Source organism: Bos indicus x Bos taurus, chromosome 26 (genome assembly GCF_003369695.1).
Source record: "Bos indicus x Bos taurus breed Angus x Brahman F1 hybrid chromosome 26, Bos_hybrid_MaternalHap_v2.0, whole genome shotgun sequence".
NCBI classification, from domain to species: domain Eukaryota; kingdom Metazoa; phylum Chordata; class Mammalia; order Artiodactyla; family Bovidae; genus Bos; species Bos indicus x Bos taurus.
The window spans coordinates 4512269-4527517 of record NC_040101.1 but is presented as its reverse complement, the minus strand read 5'-3'; the positions used below and the strand labels follow the sequence as shown (position 1 = coordinate 4527517).

Sequence of the window (15249 nt, the reverse complement as noted above, 5' to 3'; positions counted from 1 at the left end):
AGTTTCCTCTGAGCGGGTGTCCTTGATGGCAGTGGGGTTAGAAGGCTGAGCAGTCTCTCGGGAACATCAGGGTTTTAACTGCGTGGCTGTGTCTCTCTTGGCTGCAGAAACTGACAAACGTCCGCATCATGAAGGAGAACATGAGGACAGGCAATCTGCCCGCGAACATGAAGAAGGCCAGGGTCATCCAGATCATTCCATGTAAGGGCCGCCCGCGGAGGGCAGGCGCGCGCAGCAGGCGCTGTCGGCGGGCATCCTGGGGCTTCAGTCGCTGGAAGGTCGTTGACCACCTGCTCCTGTAAACCGGGGGTCCGGGGTGGGGTGCCCTCGGGGAGCTCTGTCAAGTGTGGGGAAGAGAACGCCCACCTGTGAAGACATGAGTGACCTAGGCTGTCCCACGCGTGTCAGGCAGGCATCTCGTGACCTGGACTTGGAGGCAGGACAGGGAGGGGGACTTCCTGGAAATGGAAAGATGAGCTTCGGGCCTGACGTGGTGCCTCCTGATTCTACGAGATGCCATCCTGTCTTCCCCCAAGCGGGTGGAGGCACGACACCCCCCTGTACACAGAGTGGGGTCCTGGCCCATGCTGTGCAGCCGGATCCGAAGGGAGCTCAGCTGAGATCTTCCAGGGAGAAGCCTTGGGGCCGGCACACCGTGGGCAAGGGAGGCATCGGGCGCTGGGCAGCCTGAGGTCTAAGGGGACGGAAAACCTACAGGCCTGGTAGAAGCAGAGGCATCGGAGGAACCCCAGGGGAAGAGAGGAGGCGGAAGGGCTCACCCAGACCTCCCCTCCACATCCTCTCCTGGACTCCAGCTCCTGCAGCGGCAGGCCCTCACATGGACCTGCCCAGGCCGGCAGTGCGTGGGTCTGGGCAGGCCCTCTCCAGCCTCAGACCCCGGGGGCTCTATGGCTGTGATGCCTCTGGCCGGCTACGCCAAGTTGCCTGGCCGGCCACACTCCTTTGACACCTTAAGTTTACTTTAATGCTTACGTTTTGGTATGAATGACCTCAATTTAGGGCTTCCCTGGGCACTCAGCTGGTAAAGAATCTTCCTGCCATGCAGGAGACCCAGGTTTGATTCCTTGATCAGGAGGATCCCCTGGAGAAGGGATAGGCTACCTGCTCCAGTACTCTTGCCTGGAGAATCCCCAAGGACACTGGAGCCTGGTGGCCTACAGTCCACGGGGTTCCAATGAGTCAGACACGACTGAGCGATTAAGCACAGCCCAGCACCTCAATTTATGACTGATGAAGACAATGAGTCAGTTATTTGAGAACTTTGCTCACAAAACACAGCTTCCCCCGGCCACTTGAAGGAACCTAGTTTAGGAAGGAAACCTTCCAAGGGGTTGACTGTATTTAGTGATTTTATCCATAAGCTTTGTCTCAGAAGCTCCTAACAGCGAGTTCAAGTTTGCCAGGCAGGATGGGGTCGCTTCTGACCCAGGGGATGCACTGCTTTACAGATGACTTCAACCGCGTGATTCTCTCCATGAAGAGGGGCCAGGAGTACACAGACTACATCAACGCGTCCTTTATAGACGTAAGTGCCGGGCCCCCGCCGAGCCTGCGTGCCTGGCGGGGACGCAGCTCCTTTGCCCCATGATTTCAGTCTCTTCAGCTACTTGCTTTCACAATCAGAAAGGGTGGACACGCCCCCAGAAAGCCAAACCAGTTCATTAGCAAACACTTGCTGAAAAAAAAAAGGAATAAGGAACTTTGAAGTAGAGGATGTACGTGCACTTTTAAATAATTGGCTGCTTTTCCATTCTGCCTTTAATACGTCATAGCTTCTCTTTTGCTCGGCTGTTACACTCCAGCCCTCTGTCCCTGCTCATTCGTGCTTTCTGTCCTGTGACCACAGTTCAGTTCAGGCCCCATCACAGCCTGCCTTGTGCACAGCGGAGCTAAATGGGTGGGAGACAGCATTGCAGTCAAGTCTGTGCTCGGATTCTGGTTTACAGATGAGAGAACACTGTGCCGGAGAGGGGGTCACGTGGGCACCAAGCCAGGACTGGGGAATTAACTCACTTCCTCTAACTCCGCACCCTCTCTGCCCTGCCTTGATGCTAAGTTAGCTGTGACACATACAGACGCATTAATAGAATCGAAGCCAGTCCAAGCAAGGGTCCTGTTACATCCGTACAGAGGTGAAGGGGCCCCTTGACCTGTTTTCTGAGCACGTGCCATCTGGGTCTCGGCTCAGGCCCCGGAAGCCTGAATGCCGTCCCTCCTGCAGCCCTGGGCTGTCCTAAAGCCACATGTCCCAGCGTGGGAGAGCGGTGGCAGGAAGCCAGACTTGAACCTGTCTCCCATTTGAAGGGCTACCGGCAGAAGGACTACTTCATCGCCACCCAGGGGCCCCTGGCGCACACGGTGGAGGACTTCTGGAGGATGGTCTGGGAGTGGAAGTGCCACACGATCGTGATGCTGACCGAGGTGCAGGAGAGAGAGCAGGTCAGCCCGCCCCCCACCCCCGCCCCAGCGGCCTCCAGGGCTGCTCACACCCACCAGGTGCAGCCCACCCGACGGACTGCCTGTCCCCTGGGAACGCCTCACCTGCCATCGGCTGTGAGGCCAGGCCACGACTACTGAGGAGGGAGAGAGGCTGCAAATGAAAAAGGTTTTATTTCAACTCCTTCCCCCGCCAACTCCAGTTCATTGTAACTATCCACTGGCTGTTGTTCTTAGCCTATATTTTATTTAAAGTGAAGTCGCTCAGTCGTGTCCGACTCTTTGCGACCCCATGGACTGTAGCCTACCAGGTTCCTCCGTCCATGGGATTTTCCAGGCAAGAGTACTGGAGTGGGCTACCATTTCCTTCTGCAGGGGATCTTCCTGACCCAGGGATAGAACCCTGGTCTCCCGCATTGTAGGCAGACGCTTTACCGTCTTAGCCACCTTTAACCAGCCTTGAATTTCTGCCATTTTGTGTTTGCCACAAATACATATTTGGTCACAACCTGTTGAAGGAAAAGACCTTTACTCACTTTTCTTGGGACAAAAAGACAGAGGTATTGAAATGTGTGCCTAATTAATATAGTCCTGGTAGAACTGAACGGGTTAAATATTTCTTTTCTCCCAGAGATCCATCCAGAGGCACATAGTCTTCTTGTTTTTATTTAATAAAGCATCATCCAAGTGAGAAACCAAACTGTTGCTGATAACATACACTTACCTAGGCGTTCTCCCAAGAGGCATCCACTACCCTGAAGTCGTGGGGTTTTACTTCTTTGCCTTTTTAAAAACAGTTTTATTGGGATATAACACACATATCATGCAATTCCTCTTTCTAAAAGGTATAGTGCAGTGGTTTTTAGTGTGTTCACAGAGTTGTACAACATCACTAATTCCAGATCATTTTCATCACCTGAAAAGAAACCCCATACCCAGGAATGATCACTGCCTACTCCCCCCTCACAATCCCTGCAACCACAGATTAGTTACTTTCTGAGTGTGAATTTGCCTCATCTGGACATTTCATATAAATGGAATCACGCCACCTATTTCTCATGATTGAGCACTTTCACTTAGCATGTTTATAAGGCTCATTCATGAATCAGTTCCTCACTCTTTTTTTTAAATAGTATGGCCCTAAATTTTGTGTATTCATCCATTAGTGTTTGGACATTTGGGTTGTTTCACTTTGGGCTGTTACGAATACTGTTTTGAACATTCATGGACAAGTTTTTACGTGGACACACAGTTTTATTTCTCTTAGGTAGATGCCTGGGGCTGGAACTGCTGGGGCCTGTCATAACTATATTGCAAACTCATATCACTTAACTGTGCAAGCGGCCCCACCAGTAATGTACAAGTGTTCCAGTTTCTCCCCCTCCTCATCAACACTTATAATTACCTTTTTAATTAAGCCCTCCTAGTGGGCGTTTCCTTAGCTTTTTAAGAAATCTTTTTTTATCGAGTAAATATATTCCTCAAGAAGCTACTATTTAGTTTTGTCTGCTTTTCAACTTCATATAAGAGGGCACCACTAAGATATACAATGGGGCTTCCCTGGTGGCTCAGCTGGTAAAGAATCTACCTGCAATGCAGGAGACCCGGGTTCGATCCCTGGGTTGGGAAGATCCCCTGGAGAAGGGAACGGCTACCCACTCCAATATTCCGGCCTGGAGAATTCTACAGACTCTACAGTCCATGGGGTCACAAGGAGTCAGACACAACTGAGTGACTTTCACATAAGGTATACGGTCTTCCGAGACTTGACTTTTCCACTCAGAGTTATGCATTCAATATTTTGCTGTGTTGCTGCCTGTAACTGTGGCTCATTCACCATTATTTCCTTCTGCTCCATGACACAAACTGTACATCCTGTATCCATTGACTTGCCCCTCCTTCTGCCACGGGCATTTGGGTTGGTTTCATTTTGTTGTTTTACAAACAGTGCTGTGGGTACTTTCTCGTATGTGTCTCATGATGCACGCGGAATTGTACGGTTCAGAGACAAAAATGCCACGTTGGAGAGTGTGTGAACGTTTGAGTTGGCAGGGCAGTTCCTAACGACTTTCCAAAGTAGTTATGGTTTTCAAAGCAGACCCTGGATGAACGTCATTCTTCTACATGCCTAGGATGGTCTGGCATCCTCATTTTTGTTAATTAAATAGGTATAAATATCCTCTCTGTGGCCTTGATTTGCATCTCTCTGATCCCTCTGAGGGAGAAGGCAATGGCACCCCACTCCAGTACTGTTGCCTGGAAAATCCCATGGATGGAGGAGCCTGGTAGGCTGCAGTCCATGGGGTCCCTAAGAGTCGGACACGACTGAGCGACTTCACTTTCACTTTCCACTTTCATGTATTGGAGAAGGAAATGGCAACCCACTCCAGTGTTCTTGCCTGGAGAATCCCAGGGATGGAGAAGCCTGGTAGGCTGCGTCCATGGGGTCGAACAGAGTTGGGCATTATTTAAGCAACTTAGCAGCAGCAGTAGCAGATCCCTCTGAGGTCAGGCATCACTTTGTGTATTTATAGATGATGACATGTTTCCTCTTGGTCAAAGAGCCTGTTCATGCCTTTCACTCATTTTTCTTGTGGGTTGTTTGCACTTTTCTTATTGATTTAGAGGATTTCTTTATATATTCTTGGTACTGATTCCTTGTTGCTTTTATGTATTGCAAGTATCTCATCTCAGTTGATGGCCTGTCTTTTTACTCTCTCAATGTCTGTTGGAGTTCCCCAAGTGGCTCAGTGGTAAAGAGTCCGCCTGCCAACGCAGAAGATGCTGGTTTGATCCCTGGGTGGGGAAGATTCCCCTGGAGGAGGAAATGGCAACCCGCTCCTGTATTCTTGCCTGGAAAATCCTATGGACACAGGAGCCTGGTGGGCTGCAGTCCATGGGGTCGCAAAAGAGTCACATACAACTTAGCGACTAAGCACCAACAAAATGTTTATTGATGACATAGGGTTAATTTTAATATAATCTGATGTTGAGATCTTCTTTGTCATGGTTGGTTAGCTTTTTGGGGTTCTTGTCTGGTAAACCTATACCCCAAATTGAAAAGATATTTTTTCTAAGGCGTTCACAGTTTTATTGTTGACTTCAAGTCTTACCCTGCCTTGGTTTGTCTTTATTAAACTTCAAGTCTGCCATATACAGTTATGCAGGTTGCACACTGCCCAACTCCAAGAGGGGCTGGGGCATTCATATCAGCCCAGGCAGCTGAGCCAGGCAGGTGAGTTAGGGCTCCAGCTCGCTTTTCCGTACAGAGAGCGGACTCTCCAGCTCCAGTTACTGGCGGGCCCCTCCGCTGTGGCCTGTCATTGCTGTTCTGTGTCTGTTCCTGAACTGTCCGCTTTGTTCCCTTGGTCAGCAGGCACTGGTAGCATTCATATTTATATTCATATTTATGTTCATGAGTTAGTTTCCTGTTCAGATTAAATACATTAAATGGTTTCACAGCACGCCTGCATCCTATTGTTAAAACTGCTGGCAGCAAGTTCTTTATTACAAGACTTAAAACATTTTTATTTCATCCCCCAGGATAAATGCTACCAGTATTGGCCAACAGAGGGCTCAGTGACTCACGGAGAAATAACGATCGAAATAAAGAGCGATACCCTTTCTGAAGCCATCAGCATACGAGACTTCCTGGTCACCTTCAATCAGGTATTGTTACCAGAAACCTTTAGTCTCTTATGGACAGAACACCCTGCAGCTGTCGTGTGGGCTCTGTCTTTGTGCCAGAATGTCCTGTCCCTCAGACTTTTCCAGATCCCCACGTTCGTGTCAGTGGTCAGTATGGGCAGTCGGCAGCCGTGTTACCAAGTGGCTGATCTCTCGTAAGATCGTCCCCCAGCTCCTTGCTGGAGCCCAGGGATGGTGGGGCCAGGTACCCGACTCCAAGAGGCATCCTACCGCTGCCCAGTCCCTGGGAGAAACAACCATGGGTCAGAGAGCAGGAGGAATGAATGCGTGACGCCACAGAGGCCTCCTGGGCTTCTCTGCCAGACCCCTTCTCAGAACCTCCCACCACCCCTCACCAGCCAGGTCTTGGGAACTCTCCCTGTGTGTCAACCATGGGTAAAATGACCTACCTGTGGGATCTGATTCCGAGTTCAAGACGGTCAGTACAGAGAAACCCAGCTTTGCCCAAAGACTTGGTCTCCTCCACATGGATCACAGAAAGACCCAGGGCCCCTAGACTGAAACTGCTTATCCCCAGCCTTGAAGAGACATGGTGGGTCCTGAAAGTCAAAGTCACCCAGTTGTGTCCAACTCTTTGCAATCCCATGGACTATACATTCCTTGGAATTCTCCAGGCCAGAATACTGGAGTGGGTAGCCTATGCCCGTCTCTTGGGGATCTTCCCAATCCAGGGGTCGAACCCAGGTCTCTCACATTGCAGGCAGATTCTTTATCAGCTGAACCACAAGGGAAGCCCAAGAATACTGGAGTGGGTAGATATCCTTTCTCCAGGGGATCTTCCCGACCCAGGAATCAAACTGGGGTCTCCTGCATTGCAGCAAGATTCTTGACTGAGCTATCAGGGAAGTGAGTCCTGGCTTCTTACAAAACACGGATGATTCTTGTCATCTCAAGAAAAACTGCCCAGGATCCCATAACGGGGTCTGGCAGGCCCTGTGGGCTCCGGGGAGCATCCTTTGACTGTCATGACCCCCACCCAGAAAGAGGCACGGCTGGCCTTCTGCTTTAGGGTGACCACAGCCTACGAGTAGCCAGCATCTGGGAGTCCAGCCAGATGAGAACTCCACTGGCTGCTCCAGATTGTGGCCCGAATCCCCCCCGGGTAGGGTTGGGAGGGCGGCCGGGTGACTGTGACTACTCAGCCCTGAGACGCTCTTCCCGCCCCGCAGCCCCTGGCCCGGCCGGAGGAGCAGACGCGGGTGGTGCGGCAGTTCCACTTCCACGGCTGGCCCGAGATTGGGATCCCGGCTGAGGGCAAGGGCATGATCGACCTCATCGCGGCCGTGCAGAAGCAGCAGCAGCAGACCGGCAACCATCCAATCACCGTGCACTGCAGGCAAGTGGGCCCCGGGGCGCCCCCTCCCGGTAGGCCTGACATGGACCCCACGCCCAGTGCACCGCTCCCCTCAGCAACCCTTCTCTGGACTGTCTTCTTCACCTTCCCCCTCTCCCAGACTTAACACAAACGCGTAAATATCTTCCTAGACTTGCAGAAGCATTTGGTGAGGAGGAGTCAGGAAGCGACTCAGACACGTTTCTTTGTGCTTTTTAAGTCATCAAAAAAAAAAAAAGAAACATTTCCAAGCATAGCTCAGACAAACCTTGAACTTGAATTATCTTTGTTTTGAAAGACCGGCGGGGCTCTGGCTGGCATGCCCACCCAGCACAGCAGGAAGCTTTTCTTGAACTACTCAGGGATGTCCAGGCCGGGGTCCATAACAGAGGGTCCGCAGCCCCAGCCCATCCTGACGCCACTCAGCCTGGCTCCCAAGCCCCCCACCCCCCACCGTGAGGAGAAGGACCCACCGGGGGGCACCTGGATGCAGCAGGACACCCCGCCCCCCCCCCCCCCCCAGCAAGAACCTTGATAAACAGCTCTATGAGGCAGAGGGTGAATCCTATGGAGACGTGCCAGCTCTCCTTCCTTCTGGCCCAGGCCCTCCTGCTGGCAGGGACCTTGATCACCCTTGCAAAACTCTTCCTGCGGGAGCTTGGGGTGTCTGATCTTGGGGTGGGGTCTGATTTGCTTCTAAGACTGCACTTCTGTGCCTCTGTCTACATGTGGTGCCCATTTCTCTGACTGCCACTCGCCCCCACCCGCTTACCCCTCGTGTCAACAAAGCCCGGCTTAACCTGGAAGATTGGTCTGGCCGCTTTCCTGACCTTGGACCCAGAGATGCACCCTTCGGGCACGGCCAGCAGGGGGTGCACACACCTAGGTTTTCAGTCCCTGGTGCCTTCGTAGATGTCCTTTAGAATAAATGAGAACTGAGTTCCTTCTTGTTCCGCCTCCGCAAACCCAGACTGAACGTTATAGGTGTCGGGCACCAGGGATGCCAACAAAGATGAGCGAAACCCACAGTCGGGATTTGGGGCCCCCGTGGGAACCCCGCGTCCACCGAGGGCTCCGTGGAAGAGGCCAGCCAAGCCTGCCTCCGTTAGGCCTGCTCTCTCTCCCAAGAGGGTCTGCTTCTGTAGGGTTTATCCGAATGATTCTGCTAAGTAGAGGAGATGCAGACCTTCACTGTCGGGATCTGACCCTTCCTGCCAGGAAGCAACCCTTTGTCCAAGCAACCCTTCCATCCACCTGCACGCCTCCCGTCTCGGAAGGTGGTCCCTGCACAAACGGGGAGTCTGGGCCAGGATTGCAGCTCCCTACGCCTGAACCGGGAAGGGTTTCGCTCCTAAGAAGTTTCCAGGTGATGTAGCTGCTGCCCGTCCAGGGGCCATCCTCTGAGAGTCCCCCCGACAAGGAGGAAGGGAAATGGGTCCACCAGCTTGAAAACTCGTCACTGGTTCTGATCTGACTCATGTTACATTTAGGCCTGTTCTTGAGGACTTCTGTGTTTGCTGACTCCCAGTCCAGAGCCAAGCTACATATAAAATGGTCGTTTAAAGAGCCAGGCTCCGGTCATTCAGCCTGGCTTGCAGGGCCTGCTGGAGGCTGTGGGTTTCTCGTGCCCACGGGCGAGTTTCGGTGTCTTACTCCGTGTTCTCTCTGCAGTGCTGGAGCTGGGCGGACAGGGACTTTCATAGCACTCAGCAACATTCTGGAACGGGTCAAGGCTGAGGGGCTTTTAGACGTATTCCAAGCTGTGAAGAGTTTACGACTTCAGAGGCCACACATGGTGCAGACCCTGGTAAGAAAGGGCTTCCGGAGGAGTTGAGAATTGTCTCATGTTGCATTTGATGTATGTTGCACTGAAGGAGTTCAAGTCCACCAGGAAGGAAGGAGGGAGGTTACGTTTCCAGGACAGAGAGCTGAAAGTCCCAGACAGCATACAGTCAAGCTTCACAGACTCCCTTCCTCCCTTGCATCGGGGTGGGGTGTGTCCCCTGGGCAGACATGTGAGGAGGGGCACAGCCCTGCCTTTGGATGATAAGACCTGTTGAACAGAGGCCCTGCTGCGCGTCAGCAAACTGTTCCTGCAGATTCCAGTCTACGCTTACAGACGTAGATGTTCACAAGCGGCGGTGACATTTACAGTCCTGATTCTTGCCATCTGCTGCCTTCCACGGGCCACGTGGACTCTTGACCTTGGCTGGGTCTCACTCAGCCTCCAGACGCTGCTCAGGGGGCTTAAGGAATCCATGCAGAGTGCAGTTGCCCATAGGTTTTCATTCATTCCGTGGTGAAAACCCACCCTTTCTGGTTTTCAGAAGAGATGAATCCCTACCAAATTCAGTGATTGCCCTGCAACAGCAAGTTCAGTTTTCAAGACTATTATAACCCGTTGCTTTTCCCAAGAAAAGTGAAAGTGTTTGTCATGTTCGAATTTTTGAGACCCCCCATGGACTGTAGCCCACCAGGTTCTTCTGTCCGCAGGATCCTCCAGGCAAGAACACTGGGGCGGGTTGCTATGCACTTCTCCAGGGACATATTTATTTTCCCCAGTTCAGTTCCAGTTCAGTTCAGTTGCTCAGTTGTGTCCGACTCTTTCTGACCCCACGGACTGCAGCACGCCAGGCCTCCCGGTCCATCACCAACTCCCGGAGCTTACTCAAACTCATGCCATTGAGTCGGTGATGCCATCCAACCATCTCATCCTCTGTCGTCCCCTTCTCCTCCCACCTTCCATCTTTCCCAGCATCAGCGTGTTTTCCAATGAGTCAGTTCTTCACAGCAGGTGGCCAACGTATTGGAGTTTTCCCCAAGGCTTCCTATCTTAGGACTTGCCCTCCCAGGCCCCTGGCACAGCCCACTGGTTCTCTATGCTCACTCAGTCCTGATGCAGGCACTTTCTCTTTCCTTCCAAGAGCTGGGTGACTGGGTGGGATCTTAGTAGCTGGAAGGGAGGACCCTGTAGTGACTCTTGACTCTCCCAACGCCCCTGCAACCACAGGGCATCAGCTTTTGGCTCCGTCTTTCTTTCCCTGCAAAGCACAGCTCTGTCCTATGCTGGCTGGACCAAGACCCCAGAAGGGCTAGAAGGGCTAATGTTTGGCCTCTTCCAAACCAAAGGCCAGTAGATTCTTGTTCAGTGTGAATTTAGGTAAGAGGCTGAACCCAAGGTGCTGGGAAAGAAGAGGAGGGGGCTAGGAGCCTCCCTTGGGCCCCCTGCTTCCCCAGCTCCCATATTCACTGGGCCAGCAAGTGACCGGGGTCTGCAAGGCTAGCTGCCGTCTGTTGTTCCTCAAACCACCGGGGTCTACCCCCATGTCTGCTTACTGTTGTGCTCATGGTTTTCCTAGACACATGGTAGGCTCACCAAGAAAGTCCAGGCATTGCCATTTTCCCCATCTGCTTCATTTCTTCCTCCCCCCAGCCCTTTGGCCGCACTGCCCAGCGTGTGGGATCTTAGTTCTCCAACCAGGGATCGAACACGCACCCCTTGCATTGGAAGCGCCAAGGCTTACCCGCTGGACCACCAGCGAAGTCCTCATTTCTTCTTTTCAGTGCTCGTTACTGGTAGTGTCACATGCCCTGCTCACCTGTCCCCCGTTAACCCATCACCTGGCTCTAGTCTCACACCCTCAAAGAGCTGCTGGAAGGTTGGAAGTCAGGCGATGTCCAAGTGTGCTTAGAAGTTAAGAGCCTCACACAGATGTGCAGTGGGGCCTTCCCAGGTGGCTCAGTGGCAAAGAATCTGCGGCCAGTGTAGGAGACACAAGAGATGGGGGTTCAGTCCTTGGGTCGGGAAGATCCCCTGGAGTAGGAAGTGGTGACCCACTCCAGTATTCTTGCCTGGAAAATTCTGTGGACAGAGGAGCCTGACGGGCTGCAGTCTGTGTATTCACAAAGAATCGGACACGACTGAGTGTGCACCCGCAGATGCAAGGCATCATTCTTTTAAATTTTAGTAAAGTTGATATAAAGCAATGCCCTTTTGTAGTGTAAATTTAGGTTTAAAAATAATCTACATTTCCATCTTATTTAACTTTTATAGATTATTTTCTTTGCATTATGAAGTTTGATGTTAGGTTTGCTATTATTTTTTCATTCCGAAGTAGTGGTTTTTAGTTTAAATATGAAAACTAGAGATCTCTCACTCAGAGAGTGAGTCCAAAATACACTGAGTTGAAACACTGACATTTTCTATGTAGAAAAGTAGATTTGGAAACGTGTGCCTAAAAACTAAATTATGTAGCAGAAGTTTATATGCATCAGGATATACAGTATTTTAATAACTGGTCAGACTTTTTTATGTCTTCTCTTTAGTGTTTCTTCTAATTAAATTAATTAAATATATCTTTAATATTATTTTAATATGTTCTTGGTTTTCTTTTTCAGGAACAGTATGAATTCTGCTACAAAGTGGTACAAGATTTTATTGATATATTTTCTGATTATGCTAATTTCAAATGAAAATTCCTGCCTTAAAATATTTTTTAATTTAATGGTCAGTATATTTTGTAAAAATCATGTTAATTTATTTCATAGTTGACATTAATATTCTTCCTAATTTCTTTGTATATATTTTGTTATGCTTTAAAGGCCACCTGCTGTAAAGTTGTTAAATCTTAAATACGCCCTTTAAAAACTGGAATAATGTATTAAGGTCAAATAATATCCCATAAAATATATATTTCTGCTAATATCATTAAAAAAGTTTTAATTTTTCATTAGATTCATATCATTTAACTTCACACAGTTAGCACCTCTAAAAATCTTAATATGCCGAGTGTGTTTATTTATGCAGGGTACTAACCACAGCTTCATTAGGAAACAGTCGAGGACTCAGAAATTAGTGGAAAATTTCCTGATACTGATTTCACAGCCCTGCGCAGCAGCAGTTTTTTGAAGGCAAACTGCTCGTGAAGATACAGTGCAAACAAGGAGTCTTGTAGACCTCAGTCTCAGTCCGTGTGGTCTCCCTTTACCTTCTAAAGATCAAAGAAGACTTTACAACCCGAGTCCAGGTCTAAAACCCTCTGGAGTAATCGGTGGCTGTGTAGTGATCCTTAAACATGCATTCATTCAAGACTGTGTTGTGACATCTTGTCGAGACAAAAGAGATGTGAAGGCCGGTCTTCCCGAGGCCCTGTGGCCTCGGGTCCCGCAAACCGGCTCTCGGAGCTTCACTCCCCGGGCGCTGCTTGCTCTCCATCTGTCTGGGTGGTTGACTCAGGTCGGAGCTTCACTCCCCGGGCGCTGCTTGCTCTCCATCTGTCTGGGTGGTTGACTCAGGTGACCCTCTGAGAGTCACACCCACTGCCCTTCTCCCTCCTCTGCCCCCACCCGCACTCCACCATTCTGCCCTGCTAGTCGTGAGCTATACCTCGAGGCACGATAAAAAGTCACTTCCCATCCAAAAGGTCAGACAGCGCATCTGACACGCACAGAGAAGCCAGGAGCTCCTCCTGGGAGAAACCGTCCGGCAACCACAAGCGATTATGCTTTAAACTTTCTGAGAAGTGTTTTGGTATTTTAGAAAATCTCTTGTAAAAGTTAAGACTGTTTGTAAGAAAAAAAAATCTTAAAATCTAGATTTATACAGTTTTTTTAAGTCCCACTCCTTAATATTTAATAAAAGGAAAGAAAGAGAAATCCTTACTGTAGACTAACTTCTTTTTGAATGGTTCCTGTTGAGACTTCTGACACTGGATAATAATGATCTCATTGCCACTCAGGATTGGCTTGTGGGGAGAAAAAAAAAAGAGGATGAACCTTGAAAGGTTTAATTTAATGGCAGCGACCTGTCTGTGGCCATCAGGTGCCTAAGCAGATGAGCACAATGTAAAAAAAGACATCTGGTCTACCTTTCTGTAATCATTTAACATGTACATTTTGGGGTACTTTTTTTTTTTGCTTTCTAAAAGAGATATGAATCTAAAGATCTAATTTGATATTTCCTCTGGTAACTGATTGCACGACTGCAACCCATGGTAGATGATGTCCTAATAACAGGCCCGCAGGTAATCAAGGTTCTTCTGCTCCTCCACGCCCCACCCAAAGGTCAGAGGAGGAGCCCAGATGGATGGACAAAAGCACAACTTTGTGGGTGCTGCCATGCCACCAGCAGCAGCCCTGGGCTCCTCACGCAGCCGACCGCCGCCCTCTCCCTTCTGGGCGCACTGTGATGATTTTGGGTCAAAGAGGAACACGGGAGGAGCTTCGCGAGACGCATCAGGTGGCCCCATTTGTTTCCATTGTCAAAGTCCCGAGCCCGAAGTCCTTCTCTGACTAAAGGGGAAGAGAGAAAACTGAGCACCGAAGCCTAGAAACAGAGCTGCTGTTTGCAGTGATGGCAACACGGGATCGCAGCGTCCAAGGGCCTGGATGGGCCAACTTCAGGAGCCTGCACTGAATGTCCTGCAGACCCTTCGTGGTCTAGCTGGCATCCGTGGCGTGGGATTAAGGTAGACCTTTTCAGGGGTGCCCTCGAGGAAGCACCCCGTTTGTATCTCCTGCCCCTTGGGCCATTGCCTGCATCTGCTGAGGCTCCACGCTGGTGGTTCTGAGAACAGAGCAAACGCCACTGGCCCTGGGGTGCTCCCTCCACAATCACAGCAGCACTTGCCTCCCCGGGGGGCTCAGTCGCCAGCCTCCGGGCCCCTGCCATCACCCCGCAGCTCTGATTCCAGCCTCGGTGGGCGCTCCAGGACTCCACATCCTGTCTGTCTTGCCCTGAAAGTTGGCACCTCCTCCCCTTGGGTCAAAGAAAGTCCGTTGTACATAACTGAACAGCGCCATGCTGGTAAAGTCATTTTTCCTTTGACGTGTTTCTCTGTTGCATGCGGTTGCATTCAAATGCCAAATAGCGATTAGAAGACGACCAATTCTGATCTCCTTGCTTTATTGGTCACTGTGTGACTCTTTACTGTTTCTCTCCATGTGCTCTATGAATGAAGACTGCGTACCAGTGTTTTAAAAGGTATTTTTATGTATTTTTTAAAACTTTTTAAAATGAGCCTGATGCCTCTGTTTCAGCATTTGGAGACATGCCTTTTTTTTTTTTTTAATGTATGATTACTGATATTTCTATTGTGTTTAACTAAGTTGTGTTTAATTTATGTGCAATCTTTATAATATATGTATGTTTTCTGGTTTCAACTATCATTTTTTTTGTTTTATCCCATTTCTCATTTGATCTTGCTCTGATTCCAATGCCAGTGAATGTTGCTGAATTTGTATATGCAAATTGCAAGATCCAAAATATTCTGTTGCAAGGATAAATCTTTACTTTGACTCTCAGCCTGCGTCTCTTTCTTCAGTGAAGTCTCCTAATCTTATTCCTATGCCTTAAATCCTTCTAGATGAGACATTCATTAGGAGGTAAGCATGGATTTATGTAGACAATTTTAGGACTTGTAAAATTTAACTAAGACGTGCCACAGACACGTGTGGATGTGATGGCCAGTGCACTGGTCTTCAGAAGCCCTGAGTGGTTCGTGAAGCCTGGATTATAACCACCTTACAGAGGGCGACCTTCCTAGAGTCCAAACAGAAGCCCTGAACAGTGGTTTCTCAGAATATACAAGGAAGGTGACCGAATGCTCCGAGTCCATTGCCAGGCGGGATCAGAAAGCCTTTCCAACGCTGCTTCCCCTCCTAAAACCTCAACTCCTGTTAGGCCTTCCTTTCCACATCTATGTCTGGGGATCCCAGATCACTCTCTTTTTCAGTTTCACACCTTCCCTAAT

The 15249-nt window shown here is 49.8% G+C and overlaps 1 protein-coding gene across 8 annotated transcripts in view; it reads left to right on the top strand.

Annotated features, from left to right (window-relative positions):
* The window catches only part of PTPRE (protein tyrosine phosphatase, receptor type E), a 186639-nt gene extending 171839 nt beyond the window's left edge, over positions 1-14800 (top strand). For 4 of the 8 annotated variants that reach the window (XM_027528492.1, XM_027528487.1, XM_027528486.1 and 1 more), the window contains 8 exons: positions 108-201; positions 1470-1546; positions 2326-2460; positions 6001-6126; positions 7335-7501; positions 9170-9305; positions 11897-11923; positions 12306-14800. In XM_027528492.1, the coding sequence (XP_027384293.1) occupies positions 108-201; positions 1470-1546; positions 2326-2460; positions 6001-6126; positions 7335-7501; positions 9170-9305; positions 11897-11923; positions 12306-12407 (864 nt within the window). In that variant the 3' untranslated portion in view covers positions 12408-14800. Of the gene's footprint in view, positions 1-107; positions 202-1469; positions 1547-2325; positions 2461-6000; positions 6127-7334; positions 7502-9169; positions 9306-11896 lie in introns of all 8 variants that reach the window. The other 4 variants (XM_027528488.1, XM_027528491.1, XR_003508821.1 and 1 more) reach the window with 3 other exon arrangements.
* Positions 14801-15249: the final 449 nt, after the last annotated feature.